Raw genomic sequence first — 18,589 nt, 5'->3', positions numbered from 1 at the left:
CAGCCAATCCAGGGCCAGAAGGGCCTTATATAAAAGATAAGCAGCAGAGCAGAGAATTTCAATTGCTGTGTGGAGTTCAAGGAATGAAGACTAGGTGACTGGCTGGCTGGAAGAGCAGCAGTACCGCAGAGATCTCACTGTAGACGGAACTGAAGCCCAGGGAAGGCTGCTGAATTCCGGGTGCCTGGCTGGCAAGAAGAACAGCAGGACCAGTGGAAGGTCAGTGCAGGCAGGCTGAAGTCCAGGGGGACTGAACACAGAACCTGGCCAGGCCACCGAGGGTACCAAGATGGGCCCCGCTGGTCTGGTTGAAGACTGAGCCTAGGGAGACCTGCTGAAACACCACCAGTACCGAGATGGGCCCCGGCTAGGTGCTTGAAGAAGGCAGTGCTTCTGGCAGCTGCCTTACAGCTATGGCCCCATACCAGGGCCAAGATAAAAACTTGTACCGTATACCCCGGAAGGGGGGGCAACGTATGTGGCTCGGCCGGAGGACTGAGTCGCTGAAGACCCACCAAGAGAACCATCAGCTGGGGAGGGGAAGTGCACGCAAGAGGCAGTTGCCACCCCAATATAAGAACTAAAACCAAAAGCAGGCTCACACGCAATCAACCAACCAAAGGGGGGGCCGCCTGCGAGAGGTGGGTGCTGCCCCATGAAAGAGACTGATTGCAGGCATATTGGCCAGAGAAAAGGGGGCACCAATGAGAGGTGGGTGCCAACCCCGTTACATTATGGTACTAGAAGTGGGATCTTCACACTGATCTTGTCTAAAGGGGGCTAGGTTGGAATTAACTGTTTTACTGTGGCAAGCTTTTAACTGTTTTATTGTGTGAGGCCAGAGGCAGAGGCTGAAAGAGAGCCGGAGCCAGAGGCTGAGACAGAAAGCAGTAAGACGAAGCCAGAGGCAGAGGCTGAAGGGAGCTAGAGCCAGAGGCAGCCACGGAAGACAGGCAAGTTTTTAAGTATTTATTGGGCAGACCCCAAGGTCAAAGAGGGCTAGATCCAGAGGCAGAGGTAGCCCAAGAGCCAGAGGCTGAAGAGAGCCAGAGGCAGCCCAGAGTGCCCCTTGACTGTTGGGGGCAAGAACCACTGTTACAAGCCTGTCTGAAGGGGGAAGCATGTGACAGGGTGGACTAGGTCCAGAGGCCCACTGATGGAGGCCTCAAGGCATCACCCTTCCCCAGAGTAAAGGAGAAAGAAATCCTCCAGACAGCCTAAAGTGGCTGCAGAGGAGCAGCCAATCAGAGGGGTTGATGGAGTGTGCTCCTCCTGACTGTTCCCACAGAATGGGTCAATTCTATTGAATCAGCATTTTCCAGTGGAAAACTGTTCCTTCTGAAAATGTTCAGCCAGCTCTTGTCCATCTACACTCTAAGTTGGGTAGAGAGTAATGTCGGTTCCAGAGGGAGAGTAAAACCCACTCCTACTCCTTGTTTCTTTCCAGGCCCTCTGATTATTCTGTTTGGAGAGGCCTGGGAGTTCTCCCATTGACTAGATTTTCATAACATTTGTGAAATCAACTCCTTGGGAAAAGCCCACATACAGCTGGTCCTCAGACTTCCTTTATCTCAGGAAAACCTAGCCACTTTTCCTAATTGCTAAATGGATGAATCATCTGTAGCTGAGCTTTTCTTCCCTAATGTAAGCCCCACTGCTCTTCCTTTCTATTCTGGGTGGGATGTAGGTCACAACTGTGGGACTCAATTCATTCCAGACCTACAGAGAGATTCCCCCTCTGCAAAGGTGGCCATGCCCTCTGCACCTTGTTCTTTTCCTTCGCTGCTGGTTCCTTTCCTGATTATTTCCTCTAGGCTTGATACTTCTTGCATGTGTTGCAGAACTGCATGCCAAGCCATTAATCCCTTCTTATTTTAGCTCAGCATAGAGCTTTTACACACTATCACATCCTCTCAATGATTTCCTTACTTGCAGAATGATCCTGGTCTCTGAAAGTCAGGTTTCATTCTTTCCTACTTGCAAATCAAAACAGTAATAAAGCATAAATTAGGCCCCCAGAGCTTCCTGTGCCTAACAGGTCAGCACAGGTGTGACTGATTGGAAATGTTAGGTAATAATTCTGATGATCATTGAAAAGCCAGAATAGAATCCACCTTACTATCTACTATGCTGTCTTTGTAATGTTAACAATGCTAATATTAGTAACTTATTTTAGTCACTGAAGTAAACAGACTTAACAGTTTAATCAGTTCTCTTAAGAAAGAGGGTAATATTTTTACCCAGTGACTTTTGAGAGTAGAATCACACTTGAAAAATATTTTTGGAACTGAGTTTAGGTGTGGTGAAAGGTGCCAGACAGACAGTCAAAAGTCTTCATTTTTCTATAAAACACGTGGAGACTGGGCAGTAGAGTATATAAGGTTTCCCATACTGCCTCACTATTGTTCTTCAAGTTCTCTAGTCTGAGAAGGGAGTTTAGTCTTCATGATAATTTATTTTTTACCTCTTTTTGAGATTGCCAACAAAGGTTTCAGTTAATGCAGTTGTGGTGCTGTGTTTCTGAAGTGGATACCTGGACTGAGACCATACTAACTTCCACTAAGTCACCAAAAAGCCATCAAATGATACTGATTTTGGTCATTGTCAGCCCTGAGACAGATTCAAATCAGTCACCAAGAGATCAAAAGTTCCATGTTCCAACTCCAAACCAAGTAGTCTCTACACAAATGGATGTATTTTTTTTCCTGACAAAGTAGTAGAGTATCGAAGAAATAAAATAAAAGAAATCATGTATGTTAAACAATACTCAGCATGACAGCATAGCAAAAAGACCAAAATATTAATCGGAAGAGATCAAGCACTTACTTGACACCTGCAGAGAAGCTCACCACAGGAAAGAAAAGTCCATCGACATTGAAGTTCTCAAACATTCCCTGTACAGGTTGTCCATTAATGCGGAATGAAATACTGGGCACCCCTAAATCCAAGCAGCAGCTAACTACGTCATCAGATGCCAACAAATGCTGATTGACAGATGCTACAGCTCGGGGTACTCGACCTGATGAGAAAGGAGTTAGGGGAGAAAGGCTTTGAACAATTTCCTGTATTTAAGATGTTAGCAACAGAATAGCAACTATACCGACACAACAATTTTGACAGCCTCACAAGCTGTTTCAAATAATTTATTTTCTTTCAAACATGAAGACATAACCTTGTCTTCATCTGCTTTGTGACTGTTTTTGCTTTACGAGACAGACAATGAGCCACATTCTCAAGACTGATAAGTGGCAGAACAGTGCGTGAACTGAGCAAATCACTTAAGACCTTTGAAGCTGTTAGCAAAAAGAATATGCTCAGCTCAGGCAATGTGTGCTCATACTATGACCTAACGCAAGAGCCTTTGCCTATATAAAGCTAATAGTGATTGGCAGATCATTTTAATACCTACTGCCCAAGTATTTATGTCTTATTTCAGCTATTCATGAAATATCAGAGTGCCCAATGCATTATAATTAACTTCATTCATGGACGGGATTTGATATTTATAGGGATAATGAGAGCATCCACAGTTAGAGGATTAAATAAAATTAGAGGGGATATAAACTCTCATACTTCCGAATAGTGTGTAATAAATAAGGCATGACCCACACATTGAAGAAGGAGAACACAAAAGATTTTATAGATGCTCATTAAGTGAGCAGGGTCCAGCCTGTATACTGGATGAGGCAGGAGTCCTGTGAAAATGAAATGTGTGATCATGCCATTAAAGACTTTATCACAATGTGCACATACACGTGGGCCAATTAAGGTTGTACAGGAAACCTTAATTCTGGCATTTTCTAACTTTTGAGTGCTTGACTTTGCAAACTGAATATAGTTCTTTTAACATTGCTTTTTTATAACCTAGAAAATTGTGCTGAAAAACCCTAACTGAATAAAACAGAAATTCCATCATGTTGCATCATAACGAAATACTGTATTACACAGTAAGGTAACATTCACTGATCTTGAATGTTATTAATTTGTGTTCTTTGTTATCCCACACATGATATAATTCAATAATCTGCTACTCTCAGGCACACTAAGGGCCCTATATTGCAGTAGATCTGCATGTAGAACTTCCATTGATGTCAATGGGAGTTCCATGCATGGATCCAGTGCACTACATGTCCCCATGCAGATGGAAAGCAGACTAGGTTAGATGATAACAAGTTGATAAAAACAATGGCCTAGGAATTTGATTCCATTTATAGAGGTAGAATTCCAGAATAATCCAACCTGTGCATTGGAGAGTGGAATCTGGCTCATGGCAAAATAGCATGCAATGGAGTAATGATGCCCTGGGAGTAATATTTAGGCATATATTATTCCTGAATACTAATTTTTTGACGGTTATTGGTAAGAATAATTGAAAAATATGCCTAAAGAGTACTTACCAGACCACAAATGTAGGCCATCAAAACCATAGGAGTAGAGGTCATCACCAACACCATTGCCGCCCCATCCTTCTCCACCTCCAGGATAAGGAGCATAACCTGATGTAGAGGCCCAGCCAACCCGTAGATGAGTGGGTTCTGCCGTCAAAAATGCATCTACCTGATCGATTATTAGTTCAAAGTACCATTTCTTATACTGTGCAGAGCCCTCAGCAACCCCCAAAAATATGTTTGGCCTCATGCTAGAATAGAAGAGATACATTAGATTGTACATTTTATACTATGTATTCCTGGCTTGTTGCAATACTGGAATATGACACTACACTACATTGTGCAAATATGACACCCGAGTTCAGATGTGGAGACCCATCATGTAAACTTCTGTCCAGACTGATTCTATCTGCTTTATGACTTTCTATGTCTGCATAATAAATAATAAATACTACTACTAATAAATAAAAGATAGAGAAAAGTTGTGCCAAATTCTTAGCTGAACTGAACAACAAATAAATCCAGGGTGCTATGCATGGAGGAAAAACATATCCTATAAAAAGAAAAAAAATATTGTTTCTATTTTCCTGACACCAAAAGATGGGGGTTGAGACATGAAGAAATAAAATCCTTGATAAAACCGAAATTATTTTGCAATGTGCATGATGAGTGATGTTCTCACTCATCATACACATTGGTGTCCACTCCATAGAGAACTGGAATGGGACTCCTCTGAATAACATTACTGAGGAGATGTCAGTTAGAAGTGCCAAAACAGTGGGGAGACCTGGATATGAAACCCTCAAGTGCTGACTCCAAAATCTCAGAAATTTAGGCCAAATATCATAAATATGCTCAGATTAGAGGTACAAATTTTATTCAATAATATATATAATCATTAACTATCAACTTTTTAATACTAATTTCCTAATTTGAAAATAGTACACTATTAGCTAGTGTGCATGGAGAATGAAAAAGAACATTGATTACTTTTATGTAATACACAATTTTTGTACTATATTATACTATAATTGTATTGGACTTATTTTTTGCCTTGATCCTTTCTCCCTAAGGGACCTGACATTTGTTTGCAAACTTCACCAATGTGCATACAGGTGACAGGGTGCTGAGCAGGAAGTGCTGAGCCAGCCCTCTGTCACTCCAGCTCCAATTAAGGGAGGCGAATTGGAGCCGGTTAGACCACCAGCCCCTAATTGGGGAAGCAGAGACAGCTGCGGCCTAATTAGCCTGGGGTTGTATAAAAGCCTCAGGGTAAGGAAGCCACTGGGGAGCAGAAAGAAAGGAAAAAGGAAGGGAGAGGAAGCAGGGCGGTAGCTCTCCCCTCACGCCAGACGGTAAAGGGCTACCTGTATGGTGAAAAGGTGGTGGGAGCATGACCTGTAAATAAACTGCACCAGTGGTTACTGAACCCAGGGTCTCTGAGTGACTTTATCAACCCAACAGGGGCAGGAGCCAAGAGGGCCCTGCAGCAACCTTGTTACAATACTGCATTGTATTTTGTGTACTTATGGTATTATAAAAATAATCCATTTTTCATTCCTTTCAAGTGGGAATTCAACAAGTAGTTTCTCTTCCAAGACAGTTTCCAGAACATTTCCTATATTGTTAGTAACATGAAACTTTTAAAAACAGTTAACATCTAAAAGTTTCCTAAAGAGTATGTCTTTCAGTGATTGCTAATAAAGACTGAAACAATTTTCCGTCACCAGAATAAAACAGAGTATTTTCTTAATTTAAAGTAATACTAAATACTAATGCTCTGTTCATTTGCAAATATAGCAACAAAATAAACACTGCACTATACCTTGTCACATCATTAATCAAACGGGTTTGCAAGAGCAAATCTCTTCGGGGGAGTAGATTGTCGCATATATAGTTCTGATTGGCACGCACTGCAACTCCATTACAGAGACACAGAGAGCAAAGCACATCAAGAACCTAAAACAGATCAGGGTACAGTCAAGTAAATGTAACTGTTTACAATACAATCCTGATCTCAATTTAATTTCCTTTCAAAATATGCAGGAGACAGGAGAAATATAACATGAAAACTTTGGTGATTTTTCTAACATTTTTGGTTAAACATGAACTGGACATAGCTTGTAATAGTGGCAGTTGACATTAAATAAGTTAAAACAAGCACCCATACAATTTTATACCTATATAAAACGCTTTAGGTCTGCAAAGATGGAATATGACATGAATCTCACAAGAATAGGTCTTCCTGTAAGATCTGTGGTACTTAGTTTAGGTTCAGTTAGAGTTTTGAGCAAAAGATTTTGAGGTTCAGGGGAGTAGGAGAATGGAATAGTGTGGTGTAAGGGGGGGGGTAGTTAAGGGTCTCTCTTTATCAGAATTGCTTTTCTTCCTGACTATTGGCTGACACTGCTTACTTCTCTAATTCAGAATATAGTCTCAAAACATAAGACAAAGGAGTCCATCTTTACATTTATTCTACCTGGCCACTGACGTTTACATTCACTTTAAGTTCCCTTTACGCTACCAGAGAAGTGTAAAGGGCCCTTAATGTATGAATATGTCTACACTGCAAAAAAGGCATGTTCTTAACTTGGATTAAAATAGTAGTGAAGACACACCAACTCTCCTTTTAACTCTGCTACATGGCAGCCTAGGGTTGACTTGAGCTGTTAACCCAAGTTAAAAGCTGAACTGTTGTGTCTTCACTGCTATTTTAATTCAGGTTACATAACGAGGGTTAGCTAACACAATTTACGAACACACATTTTTTGCAGGGTACACATACTCTAAATGAGAATGAGGTATTAAATATTTACAGGATGTGTATACTGCTTACATCCTGTTCATGCAATTGATGACCAAAGTTCCAGGGTGGATTAAAAAACCAATGATTTAAAAGAAAAAATAATTTTTACAAAATGTACATCAGATTTTTTAATTAATACATTTTTCTTTTAAAAAAATAAACCTGTTTAAAAGTCAATTTAAAATTATGATAACCTATGTTAAATTCTACATTTATTATAATCTATTAAAATCATTCAAAATAAAAGCAAAAATATGGTGCATCAAAAAGACCTCCTCAAATTTTAATGAGTTAAAGGGTGCTTCTCTTTTAATTGTATACAGAAGGGGGGAAGCTTCTGAGGTCAACTCAAGCTTTGTAAATATGTCTCGATGTCATGCATTATATTAAATAAGTATCTCCATTTATTTTCAGTCTTTACAATGGATGAATTTGTTTATTTTACATTTTTTCAAATGTAAGTACTTTCTGTTTCTGTTGTGTAGTAAAGCTTTTGGCTTAATTACTTTGGTTTCAGTTTAGCTTGCAGGTACAGAGAAAACATTTTCTTAATTTGGGAAAGTTGAAAAATGGACTGGGAGTTGAAAAAACAGGAAAGCTTGTTTTCTTTTTCCAATCAGTGAAGAGGAAAACCAGGTGGGACAGGATGAAATCTACAATCTGAAAATCTCAAAGGACACAGGGCCAGATTTTGGTAAGTGTTTAGGTACCTAAAGATACAGATTGATGCTAGAGGGATTTTCAAAAGTGCATATGCAAATTAGGAACCTAACACCCATTGATTTCACTTCGATTTAAATCAATCCATGCTGCATAATTCTCTGACTGCTTGTCAGAACTCACCCCTGAATATCAATATTACTCCAGACAAACACAAAGAACATTTTAAAAACCTCATGTTTGGATACAATTGGGTTAATGAGATTCCTTGTTTGATATTTCTTACTACAAAACAGAGTTTCAAATCTAGCAGGCAAATGAAACATTGTTCCCAGAATAACAAAAAAAAAAAAAATGTTTAATCAGCCTATGATGCAGAATCTAGTCATTATAGATGGAAAGACCATCTAGCCCCTTCTCCTGCCAATGCAGAATTGTTCCCTTTTGTATTTGTAATACTCATTATGCAGTCTACATTTAAATGTTCTAACTGAAGGGGTCTCTTAAGAGACCATTTCACAACATTACAGATCTTGCTGACAGGAAGTATTTCCTGATAATCAGCTAAATTTTTCCTTTTCTTAATTTTAATTGCATACTTCCAGTTACGTCACCTTGTATTGGTCTAAACATTTCCTAAATGGAGTTTATAACCTCCTGATATTTTTAGAATATATACCATATTGTAGAAAGCTATGCCATATTTAATTCTTACAATCTTTCTCGGTAAAAAGTTCCAGCCCACTAAACATTGTGATTCCTCTTCTCTAATCATCCTCCAACTTGACAATATCATCCAGAACTGAATGTAATATTCCAACTGCAGTCATACCAGAGAATTATTCTCTGTTGTGTAATGTGATGCCATTCTTGATACAGCTACAAATTGTGTTGGCCTTTTTTGCTGCCACAGTACATTTCATACCCTTATCTACTTTGCTTCCCACTATTTCTTCAATAATTTCTTGAGTATTATTGCTTTCCAGCTTTCTCTCACCTACTTCATATCTGTGTTTCAAAATTTTCCCTTCAAATATAGATTTTCCAACTTGAATTTTGTTGTGTTCTGCTCCTATTTCTAATATCTCTAGGTTATTTTGGATTATTTCTCTGTCTTTACTGGTGCTCAAAACTCTTCCCAATTTAGCATTATCTGTGAATTTCATTAACATGCTGTACACTCTCTGTTGTAGATAATTAAGATATTAAATAAAACCTGATCTACCAAAGATCTCTGTGGTACCTGACTAGACACTTTGTTTACAATCCATGGTATAGTATTAATCTGCAAGACCAATTCAATACATTTCTAAAAAGTTAGATTTTAGGTGACAGTAAGAACCTTTTAAATGATGTGTATATTTTTTTAAAGGAGCTTTTATGAAATATTCATTTACTTTTTCAGGATAAATTAGTTATGTACTTGGAAGAAACTTTTCTTAAAATATATTATCTTAATATTCTTATTTCTGCTTTTGTATATTTGAATGTATAAATGATAATATAGCATTCCTCATTCTGGGAGGACTTTGCCCGTGTAAATCCAGAATAATTTATTGAATTCTATGGATTTACACTAGTGTAAATGAGATCAGATTATGGCCTTCTGTATCATGCGATCCCTGGTCATGGTAAAAATTAAATTACAAAAGTCTCAGAGCCCAATCCTTGCTCACGTGAATAGTCACATGAAAAAGACAATGGAACTTCTTATCTGAGTAAGGGCTTGTAGGATTGAGCTCTGTCTTGTTAGATGTATGAAAACAGTAGAGCAAGTCCTTCAGCTGTGAACTTGGACCCCAAGGCTGCAAGTTACTCCATGCAGGTGGACTCATGAACCCATATGGAGTAATTTACAGTCTCAAGGTCCTAGATTACATTTACATGTAGCTTTTTACTTATTCTGACACATTATTTGGTTGCCTATCAATATTTATAATAGACACAAATGTGCTGGTTGTGCATAGAAAGGATGTTTTGAAGACCCAGTCTCCTACACACACTGATTTATTTTACACAGAAAAGCAATTATAGAGCTCACATATTTCATTTTGTTCTTTGCAAAGCAATTTAATAGGTATTCTTCACTATGGGTTTTTAAAATATATTTAAGGACACTATGTTTCACATAGGTGGCATTATAGAGACACATTCACTTTTTTCTGTAACTTACTCTTGATATTACGAATGTCTTATATTTCTCAAATCATACCTTGTGATTGCGTCCGTGCTTATCCAGCAATGAAATAATAGACTTGATATGTTCCTCTGCTATTAAATTTAAAGCCTCTGGACTTTCAATCAAGATGCAATGTAATACTTCCAAAATACCTATATGAATGCCACAAAAATCATTTAGACATTAAACAATCTGCAGAACTGAATACAATTTAAGAACGTGGGAAAGAAAAAAGAACATCCTAAGGGAAAAGTAATCATATCTTCTCTTACTCAGTCTATTCAATATTTCCAGACTAAAAAGAATGAACTCAGCTGGCCCTTAAAGCCTGCTGAAGATATGATATGATTTACTTTTGAATTTAATTCTCTGGTTAAAAAAAAAATTCTGTCTATGACAGGAAGTTAAAATGCACCTTGAAACTATAATTTATGATTTTCTTGACATAAATCTTGGTAAAAACACACAGAAAAAACAAAATTCGCTTCAGCTAGTCACTGAAGTAAATAGTCTTCCTAACAGACTGTATTTTATTGTAAACTTTTTTAAAACTGATTTTTATGTATATGTAGTGAGTCCATATTGGTTGACCGGGAGGTGGGCGGGTTCACCCGCCCACTGCTAAAGGCCCCTCCCCCAACTTAGCGGGAGGGACCACTGGACCCAGAACCAAGTAATTCCGTGGGACAACTAATAAAAAAACAGGAAGTGAGGTGACAATCAAAGGTTCAAAATCAGTAAACCAAATGGGGACACCGAGCAAAGAACCCCGGACAGCGCCCACTGCTCCTCAAAGGAGGCAAGGGAGCCAGCGGACGCTGCCCAGTGGAACTCCGCTCGGAGACGTGAAACCAAAAAGGTACGAAAGTAGGCCTCACAGTCGCAGAGCACCCCCTCGGCCAACATCTTCTCCCTGGTATTATAGATGGTAAGCTTGGCTAGAGCCAGGAAGAGGTTGACGAGGAGGTCCCGCGACTTCGTGGGGCCACGAATAGGGTGAGCATAAATAAACAAGTGAGGGGAAAAATGCAGCCAGAACCTCAACAAGAGGTTCTGGAGGAGCCGGAACAGGGGCTGCAGCCTGGCGCACTCAAGGTAGGCATGCGCCAGGGTCTCCCGTATGCCACAAAATGGGCAGGCTTCGGGAATGGGGGTGAACCTCGCTAAGTACACGCCCGTGCCCACGGCTCCGTGAAGGAGCCGCCAACCAACATCCCCGGCGGGTCGTGGAACCAAGGTGGAATAAAGACTGGCCCACCGGGGTTTCTCACTCTCCACAGGTATCAAATAGTCCCGCCACTTGGTGTCGGGGCGGGACACGAGGGTGAGAAAATGCAACGTGTGGAGCACGAGCGTGTACAGGTGGTCTCTGGGCGCGGTTCGAAACCGGACCGGCTGCAGAGCATGCAGCTGGCTCGGATTATGGGATCGTGGGAGCTGGGGGGGCTCACGGAACAGGGGCCCAATAAAAAGATCCGGAGGGCCCGGGGTGAGGGGTGGGCGGGGAACGCCCTCCCGCAGGGCCCGCCACAAAAAGCTGATAGCGGGAGGTGACAGTGCAGCGCCTACCTCCTGGAGCACACGCAGAGGGGTCGTGAGGGTGGAGAGCCCCATGCGCCGACCAAGCGCACGGGGATCCACCCAGTCCCCTCCGGCATAGTCCAGGAGGTCTCCGACCCTAGTGATTCCCGCCAGGATCAACCTCCGGCTCACCGAGGGTGACTCCGCCACCTGCACACGGAGAGCAGGATTGTGTAGCAGGGGCTCCGCGAGGAGATCTGCGCCCTCGGTGGCCACAGTGGACCTGGTCGCCGAAAAAAGCTTCCATGTCCGGAGAATGTCCTGGTAGAAGACCGGCAGCTCCGAGAGGTCACGCGGAAGACCTCTCGGGTGAAGAAAAAGGAGCTGCCGGTCGTAGCGGAGCCCTCGAAGGCGGCGGAGGAAGGCGTGCGCCAACGTGTTCCATGCCGGACTACCCGCACCATAAAGGAGCCTCTGCAGGGCCTGGAGGCGGAAGACATGGACCTGGCTACGAAGGCAGATCAGGCCCTGTCCCCCCTCCTCCAGGGGAAGACTCAAAACCCCCGCAGAGACCCAGTGCAGTCCCGGCCAGAAAAACTCCAGGGCTAACCTCTGGAGTCTGGCCAGGATCCCCGGGGCCGGGCTCAGGGTGTTGAGCCGGTGCCAGAGCATGGACAGGACGAGCTGGTTCAGCACCAGCGCCCTCCCTCGCAGGGAGAGACACCGGAGCAGTCCCGTCCATCTCCGCAGCCGCTCACCCACCCTGGCCTCCAAATCCTGCCAGTTCTCCGGCGGAGAAGGATGCGTGGCGGAAAGGTAAACGCCAAGATAAAGCAGCGGACCCGTGCTCCACCGGATGGCTTGAAGCGCGGGTGGGAGGGAGCTCGCCCGCCACCCGTCCCCGACCACCAGGCCAGAGCTCTTGACCCAGTTGACCCTGGCGGAGGAGGCCGCCGAATAAACGCCCTGGCAGGCCTCCACCCGCACCAGATCCTCCGGGTCCTGGACCACGAGGAGCACGTCGTCGGCGTACGCCGACAGGACCAGCCGCATCTCCGGCTCCCGGAGCACCAACCCCGCCAACCTCCGACGGAGGAGGCAGAGGAAGGGCTCGATCGCCAGAGCGTACAGCTGGCCCGAGAGGGGGCACCCCTGCCGCACTCCTCGCCCGAAGCTGACCGGCTCGGTCAGGGTCCAGTTGAGCCTGACCAGACACTCCGCCTCGGCGTACAGCACCTGGAGAAAAGTCACAAACAGGGGCCCGAAGCCGAACGCCCGCAGGGTGCCCAGGAGATACCCGTGGTCCATCCTGTCGAACGCCTTCTCCTGGTCCAGGGACAGGAGGGCGAACGACAGACCATCCCTACGCCCCAGCTCTAACAGGTCCCGGACCAAGTACAAGTTATTAAAGATACTACGGTCCGGGACGGTGTAGGTCTGGTCAGGATGGACCACGTCCGCCAGCACGGACCCCAGCCGCAGCGAGATGGCTTTCGCTACGACCTTATAGTCCGTGCTGAGGAGCGAGAGGGGACGCCAATTCCGTAAATCGCGAAGGTCCCCCTTCTTCGGCAACAGGGCGAGCACAGCTCGCCGGCACGAGAGAGGGAGGACCCCGCCCTGCAAGGACTCGGCCCAGACGGTAACGAGGTCCGGGCCGAGGACATCCCAGAACACGCGGTAGAATTCCACGGTCAGCCCATCCATGCCCGGCGACTTGTTAGTGGGCATGAGCTGGAGGGCTGCCGAGAACTCGGCTAGGGAGAGAGGCAACTCCAGCCGGTCTCGGTCGCCCGCGCTGACCGTCGGGAGCTCGGTCCAGAGCACCTTGCGGGCCTCAGCGTCGGTCGGATCCGGGGAGAAAAGAGCGGCGTAGAAGGCCCTGGCCCTGCCACGCATCTCCTCCGGATCCGTGAGGGGGGAGCCGTCCTCCGCCAGGAGGCAGGTGACATGCTTTTTGGCCCCCCTCCTTTTCTCCAGGGCGTAGAAGAAGCGGGAGCCACGATCCATCTCCCGAAGGAGACGGATGCGGGATCGAACAAACGCGCCCCGGGCTCGGTGATCTTCCAGGGCTCGGAGCTCCTCCCGCTTCTCCCGGTACGCCGCGCAGAGGGATGGATCCTCGGGGCCGGAGGCCAGACGCCTCTCTAACTCCAAGACCTCCCGCTCCAACTGCCCTATCAGCGCACCCCTTCGCCGGCTGGCGCCCCGGGTGTAGTTCCGGCAGAAGAGCCGCGCACGGACCTTCCCCACGTCCCACCACCGCCGCGCCGAGGGAAAGGCGCGCCGCTGCTCCCGCCAAGCTATCCAGAACACCCGGAAGGAAGCCACGAAGCCCACGTCCTCCAGCAAACTATTATTAAAATGCCAATAGGCCGGCCCCGGCCGCTCAGAACTGAGAGAGGCCGTCACGGTCACCAAATGGTGATCCGAGAACGGGGCCGGCCGGACGCTGGAGGCGTGGGCCTGGGCCAGATGAAAGCGGGACAGATAGATTCGGTCCAACCGGGAGTGACGCGACCGGTCGTCCTCCACCCGGACATAGGTGAAGGTGGTATCATCGTCCGGGTGGTGTTCGCGCCAGACGTCCACCAGGGAGTGATGGTCTACAATCTCCCTGAGGACGCCCGCGGCCGCCTGGGAAGTCTCAATCCCGGAGCGATCCTGGTCCTCGAGGGTGGTATTAAAGTCCCCTCCCAGGACCAGGCACTCGCTAGAATCCAGAGTGCCGAGGAAGGCCGCCGCCTGCTTAAAAAAAGGCACGCGCTCCGGGCCCTTGTTCGGGGCATAAACGTTGACCAAATTCAAAACCAGCCCCTCCACGCGGGCCCGGACGTGCAGCAGGCGGCCCGGCACGACCTCGGTGACCCCCAGCACCTCAGGCCGCAGCCCCGGGGAGAACAGGGTGGCCACCCCAGCCGAGTGGGCGCTAAGGTGGCTAAAATAAACCCCGTCACCCCACTCCAGCCGCCAGCTAGCCTCGACAGCCGGGGCCGCGTGGGTCTCCTGCAGGAAAATCACAGAGTACCCCCCCTCACGAAGGAAGGAGAGCACCTGGCTCCTGCGAAAACCCACCCTACAGCCCCGGGCGTTCAACGAAGCAAACGTGGTGACCATCATGCTGAGGGCTGGGGCAGATCCTCACTGGCAGAGGGATCGACAGCCTCCAGCGGGCCTCGCAAGATTCCATGCTCGACCCCGAAGGCCAACAAGGAGTCGCGGAATCTGCGGGCCCGCCGGTAGGCCGCGAAGTCCCGCCGATCGGACCCTCGCCCCTCCCCCAAAAGCGCCCTCACGGCCTGAAGAACGAGATGGAAGTCCCCCCAGCGCCGAAGGGCCATCGGCACCTTACCCTGGGAACCACGGAAATCTGATAAAAAGAGGCGCAGCTCATCCCGCAGCGCGGAGGGGGAGGCAGCGGCCGAGCCGCCGCCGACCTCCGGCAGGGCCCCGGAAGGGTCCTCGCGGACGGACAAACAAGGGGCCGAGCCCCGGCGCTGCTGCGCCGGGCTGCTCGTCCCCAGTCCCGGCAGAGGAGAGGGCGGTTGAGAAAACAACACAGCCCCCACAGTGGCGGGAAGGGGAAAAACAAAAGCTGCTCCCCGAGGGTCGTCCGTAGGCAACGGAAACGCGACAACCCCGGGGGTAGCAGGGGGACCCGAGGTGGCAGGAGAAGACACCTCGGGAACAAAAACAGGAAGCTGAACAGAAGAGGGGGTAGGACCAGGGACCGGAACGGGCTCCCCTTCACCCGCTGCCAAACCAACGGGAGCAGCAGGGACAGGGGAAGCTTCAGGGGCAGGTAAGGTAGAAGGGGTGAGATCAGGGGCAAAAACCGGCTGCTCAGCAACAGCCGTCGCCCCAAGGGGCTCGGCGGCTGTGCACGAGACGGTAGGCGCGGCCGGACTAGCAGGCAGGGCAGGTAAGGTGGAAAGGGCGGGATCGGGGGCAAGAACCGGCTGCGTAGCAACAGCTGTCGCCCCTAGGGGCTCGGCGGCTGTGCACGAGACGGTAGTCGCGGCCGGGCTGGCAGGTAGGGCCAAGGGTTCCCCCAAAACTAATCCGGGGGTGGCAGAACCGGGAGTAGGAGGGGGAGGCGGGACTAAATCAACACCCGGATCGGGGCCCACCGGTGGAAGAGCGTCCTCCCCTTGGGTAACCGGGGTCAAACCCAGGGCCTCGATCTCATCAAAAAAGGAGGCGAAAGCGGTCCCCCCGGCCCCGGCGTCCTCCCCGCCAGACACAGGGACGAAAGCCGCCCCGGCATCGGCGGTGGTGGTGGGAGGCACGGACAAAGCAAGGACCGGGGAAACCGCCACCGAAGCCACCTCAGGTGGAGGCTCAACGATAGGAACAGAAGGTTCCCTAGCCGCTGCCACGGCATCTACGGTCTCCATGGCCAGCGCTTCCTGCTGGGCACCGTCCGGGGGCGCGTTACCAGAACCAGCAACCGCGGCCCCCCGCAACATCTTTCGGGGGTTTAGCTCTCCCTCCTCATCGGAGGGAAGGGAGAGAGCCTGCGATCTGTGGGCTCTGCGCTTCCCCCGGACGGTCACCCAGCCCCCTGAGGTGGAAGAGGAGGTGGAGGGCTGGTCAGCAGGGGCGGGGTCGGCTCGGGGTGGCAGGGGCAAAGGGCCATCAGGGAGAGGGGAAACCTCCCCCTGGGGCGGGCTCCGCCCCGCGGCTGGCAAAAGCCGTCCCGCTCGCTCCCCCACATGCCTCGCCGATCCAGGGTTGGCGACGGCAAGGCCCGCCCGCTCAGCTGTCTCCGCGGCCAGAGCGGGAGTCACGGCAAAAGGAGGAGGAGCGGCGGTAGCAGCAGTGGCCGAACCGCTAGGATCGTCAGCGACGATAGGGTCGGCACCCGCTCGGGCCCCGGGGGTCTCGGACGCCCTTCCAGATCGGGCCAGGGGACAGTCTCTCCGGACATGCCCCGGCGCTCGGCAGAGGAAGCACCGGGCCTCCCCCGTCGAATAGTGCACCCGATAGTGGGCCCCGTGGTAGGGCACCAGGAAGGACCCTTCGAGCACCGCTCCGGCACCCGCTGCCGGCGGCAGCTGGAGCTGGACCTGCCGGCGGAAAGACAGGATGTGACGGAGGGTGGGGTCTTTACAGCCCAACGAAAGAGGGTTTAAAATAGAAATGGGCTTCCCCATGGCGGAGAGGGCAGGCAACAGGGCGGCGTTGGGGAGGTAGGGCGGAACGGAGGTCAAGACCACCCGTACGCCCAGGTCCTCCAAGGGTTCCAAAGGAACAAACACGCCTCCCACCGCCAGGCCTCTTTCCACCGCCTCCTGCACGGCGGCCTCCGATGCCAGGAAGAACACGGCCTTCCCATACATTTTGGAAGCCGCCACGATGGCCGTGGGCCCCACCACCCTCGCCAACGCCCGCACGTAGGTCTCGATATGGGGCGAGGCAGGCACAAGGTGGCAGCGGATGCCATGCCTCCTAGTTAGCGAGGGGAAGGGGCCCAGGTCGCCAGAGATGGGTCCGGAGGCAGCGGTCGGGGCGGAAGGTGCAGCGGTACGCGGAGGGGCGGCGGCCACCTGGGCGTACGCTCTGTGGGCTCGAGAGGTAGCGCTCTCAGAGCCGGTGAAAGGGACGGCAGGAGAGGGAGGGGCCGCGGCCGATGTCGAGGCCGTGGCGGGGATCGCAGCCCCGCCCGCAGGAGGCTTGGTCCCACGGGCGGGGCCCTTGCCCTTCTTCCTCCCCTGGCCCTTCCTGCCGTTGGAAGAGGCAGCCGTGGCAGCGGCGTTGTCTAGGGCAGGGCCGGCCAAGGGGCCGGTCACCGGGGCGGGCGGGGGCAACAGGGCAGAGGAAGAGAGCGGGACAGGGGCAAGAACACGGGCAGGGGCAGGGGTGGTGGCGGGGGGAGGGGCAGGGAATGAACCAGAAGCAGAGTCCCCCGCCATAACAACCAGCAGCTGCAAACGGGGCGGGGAAAAAGGGGGAGAGGGGGGAGGGGCTTAACCACACCCTCCTAGAAAGCTACAGAAAGGGGAGGAGGGCGCCTCTGGGGGAATGCCGGCTCCTCCGGCTACACTATTGGGGGGGGGGGAAACTATAACAACAACATAAGGGGGCAAAAACAATGCAAAAGGGGGGGGGGCGCAACAAAACAGGGACACGAGCGCGCGCGGGGGAAAGGGGGGGGGGAAAACAGAGCAGCGGCCCAGGAATATAAACAAATTCCCAGCCAACTGCAAAAACTTCAGCCAGCTGCAATTCAAGGACAAGGCCGAGAACACAGCCAGCAGGCTAGAAACCGTGGGGGGGGGGAATGGGGGAAGGGGAGGGGGGGAAGGAGCACCAAAAGAACAAACCGAAGGGGCCGAAAAAAAAAGGGGGGGGGCGGGATAAACGGGGGGCTACAGGGAGGGGACCTCCCCAACTAAACGCAGCAGGGGGGGGGGGGGGAGGTGCACCCACAGCGCTCGTGAAGCGGAGGTCCTGCCGCTCACTGCTGTAAACAAACAGTCCCGGACGGTGGAAGAGGGCGGGGGGGGCAAACAGCCCCGCCGAGGGACGAAGAGCAGGTCCAGGCGACACGCGGGACGGTGGAGGGGTTGTCGGCGGTGGGGGTGGTGGCAGAGGGGGAGCAGATGGACGAAGGGGGGGGGGCACCGCGCCCCTCCCCGCGCTCCCTGCAATACAGGGGACGGGACAGAAGGATCCCAAGTCGACCTCAGAGTTTCTTGGCACGCGATGGCTCCCACTCCGAGGAATTACGAGCGGGAGGCTCAGTACCGTCCACACTCCACAGGCCGCTCCAGGGGACAGGACAAAAGGATCTCGAGCCGACCTCAGAGCGTCCTAGCACACGATGGCTTCCACTCCGAGGAATTACGAGCGAGAGGCTCAGTTCCGTCCACCCTCCGAACGCGACTGGAGGCAGCACCACCCCAGGAGCAAAGATGGCAAAGTCACTCAACAAAACACAGTTCTTAAGCAATCCCCTCCACAATCTCCCGAATCAGGAACCTAGTCTCCTCCGACTCCGCGACGGAGGCAGCGGCTCCCACACAGGAACAG

At 49.9% G+C, this 18,589-nt stretch overlaps 1 protein-coding gene across 1 annotated transcript in view; it reads right to left on the bottom strand.

The window, feature by feature from the left end:
- RYR3 (ryanodine receptor 3) overlaps window positions 1–18,589 on the bottom strand; it is a 625,867-nt gene that overhangs the window by 389,069 nt on the left and 218,209 nt on the right. Inside the window, exons 18-21 of the mRNA XM_065402721.1 lie at window positions 10,067–10,185; window positions 6,214–6,347; window positions 4,398–4,639; window positions 2,827–3,019 (exon numbers count right to left, since the gene is read on the bottom strand). Coding sequence (XP_065258793.1) covers window positions 2,827–3,019; window positions 4,398–4,639; window positions 6,214–6,347; window positions 10,067–10,185 — 688 coding nt within the window. The remainder of the gene's footprint in view (window positions 1–2,826; window positions 3,020–4,397; window positions 4,640–6,213; window positions 6,348–10,066; window positions 10,186–18,589) is intronic.

This window comes from Emys orbicularis, chromosome 4 (assembly GCF_028017835.1).
Source record: "Emys orbicularis isolate rEmyOrb1 chromosome 4, rEmyOrb1.hap1, whole genome shotgun sequence".
NCBI lineage: Eukaryota > Metazoa > Chordata > Testudines > Emydidae > Emys > Emys orbicularis.
Note: the sequence above shows the minus strand (reverse complement) of the source record. Positions and strands in the feature narration are given on the sequence as shown.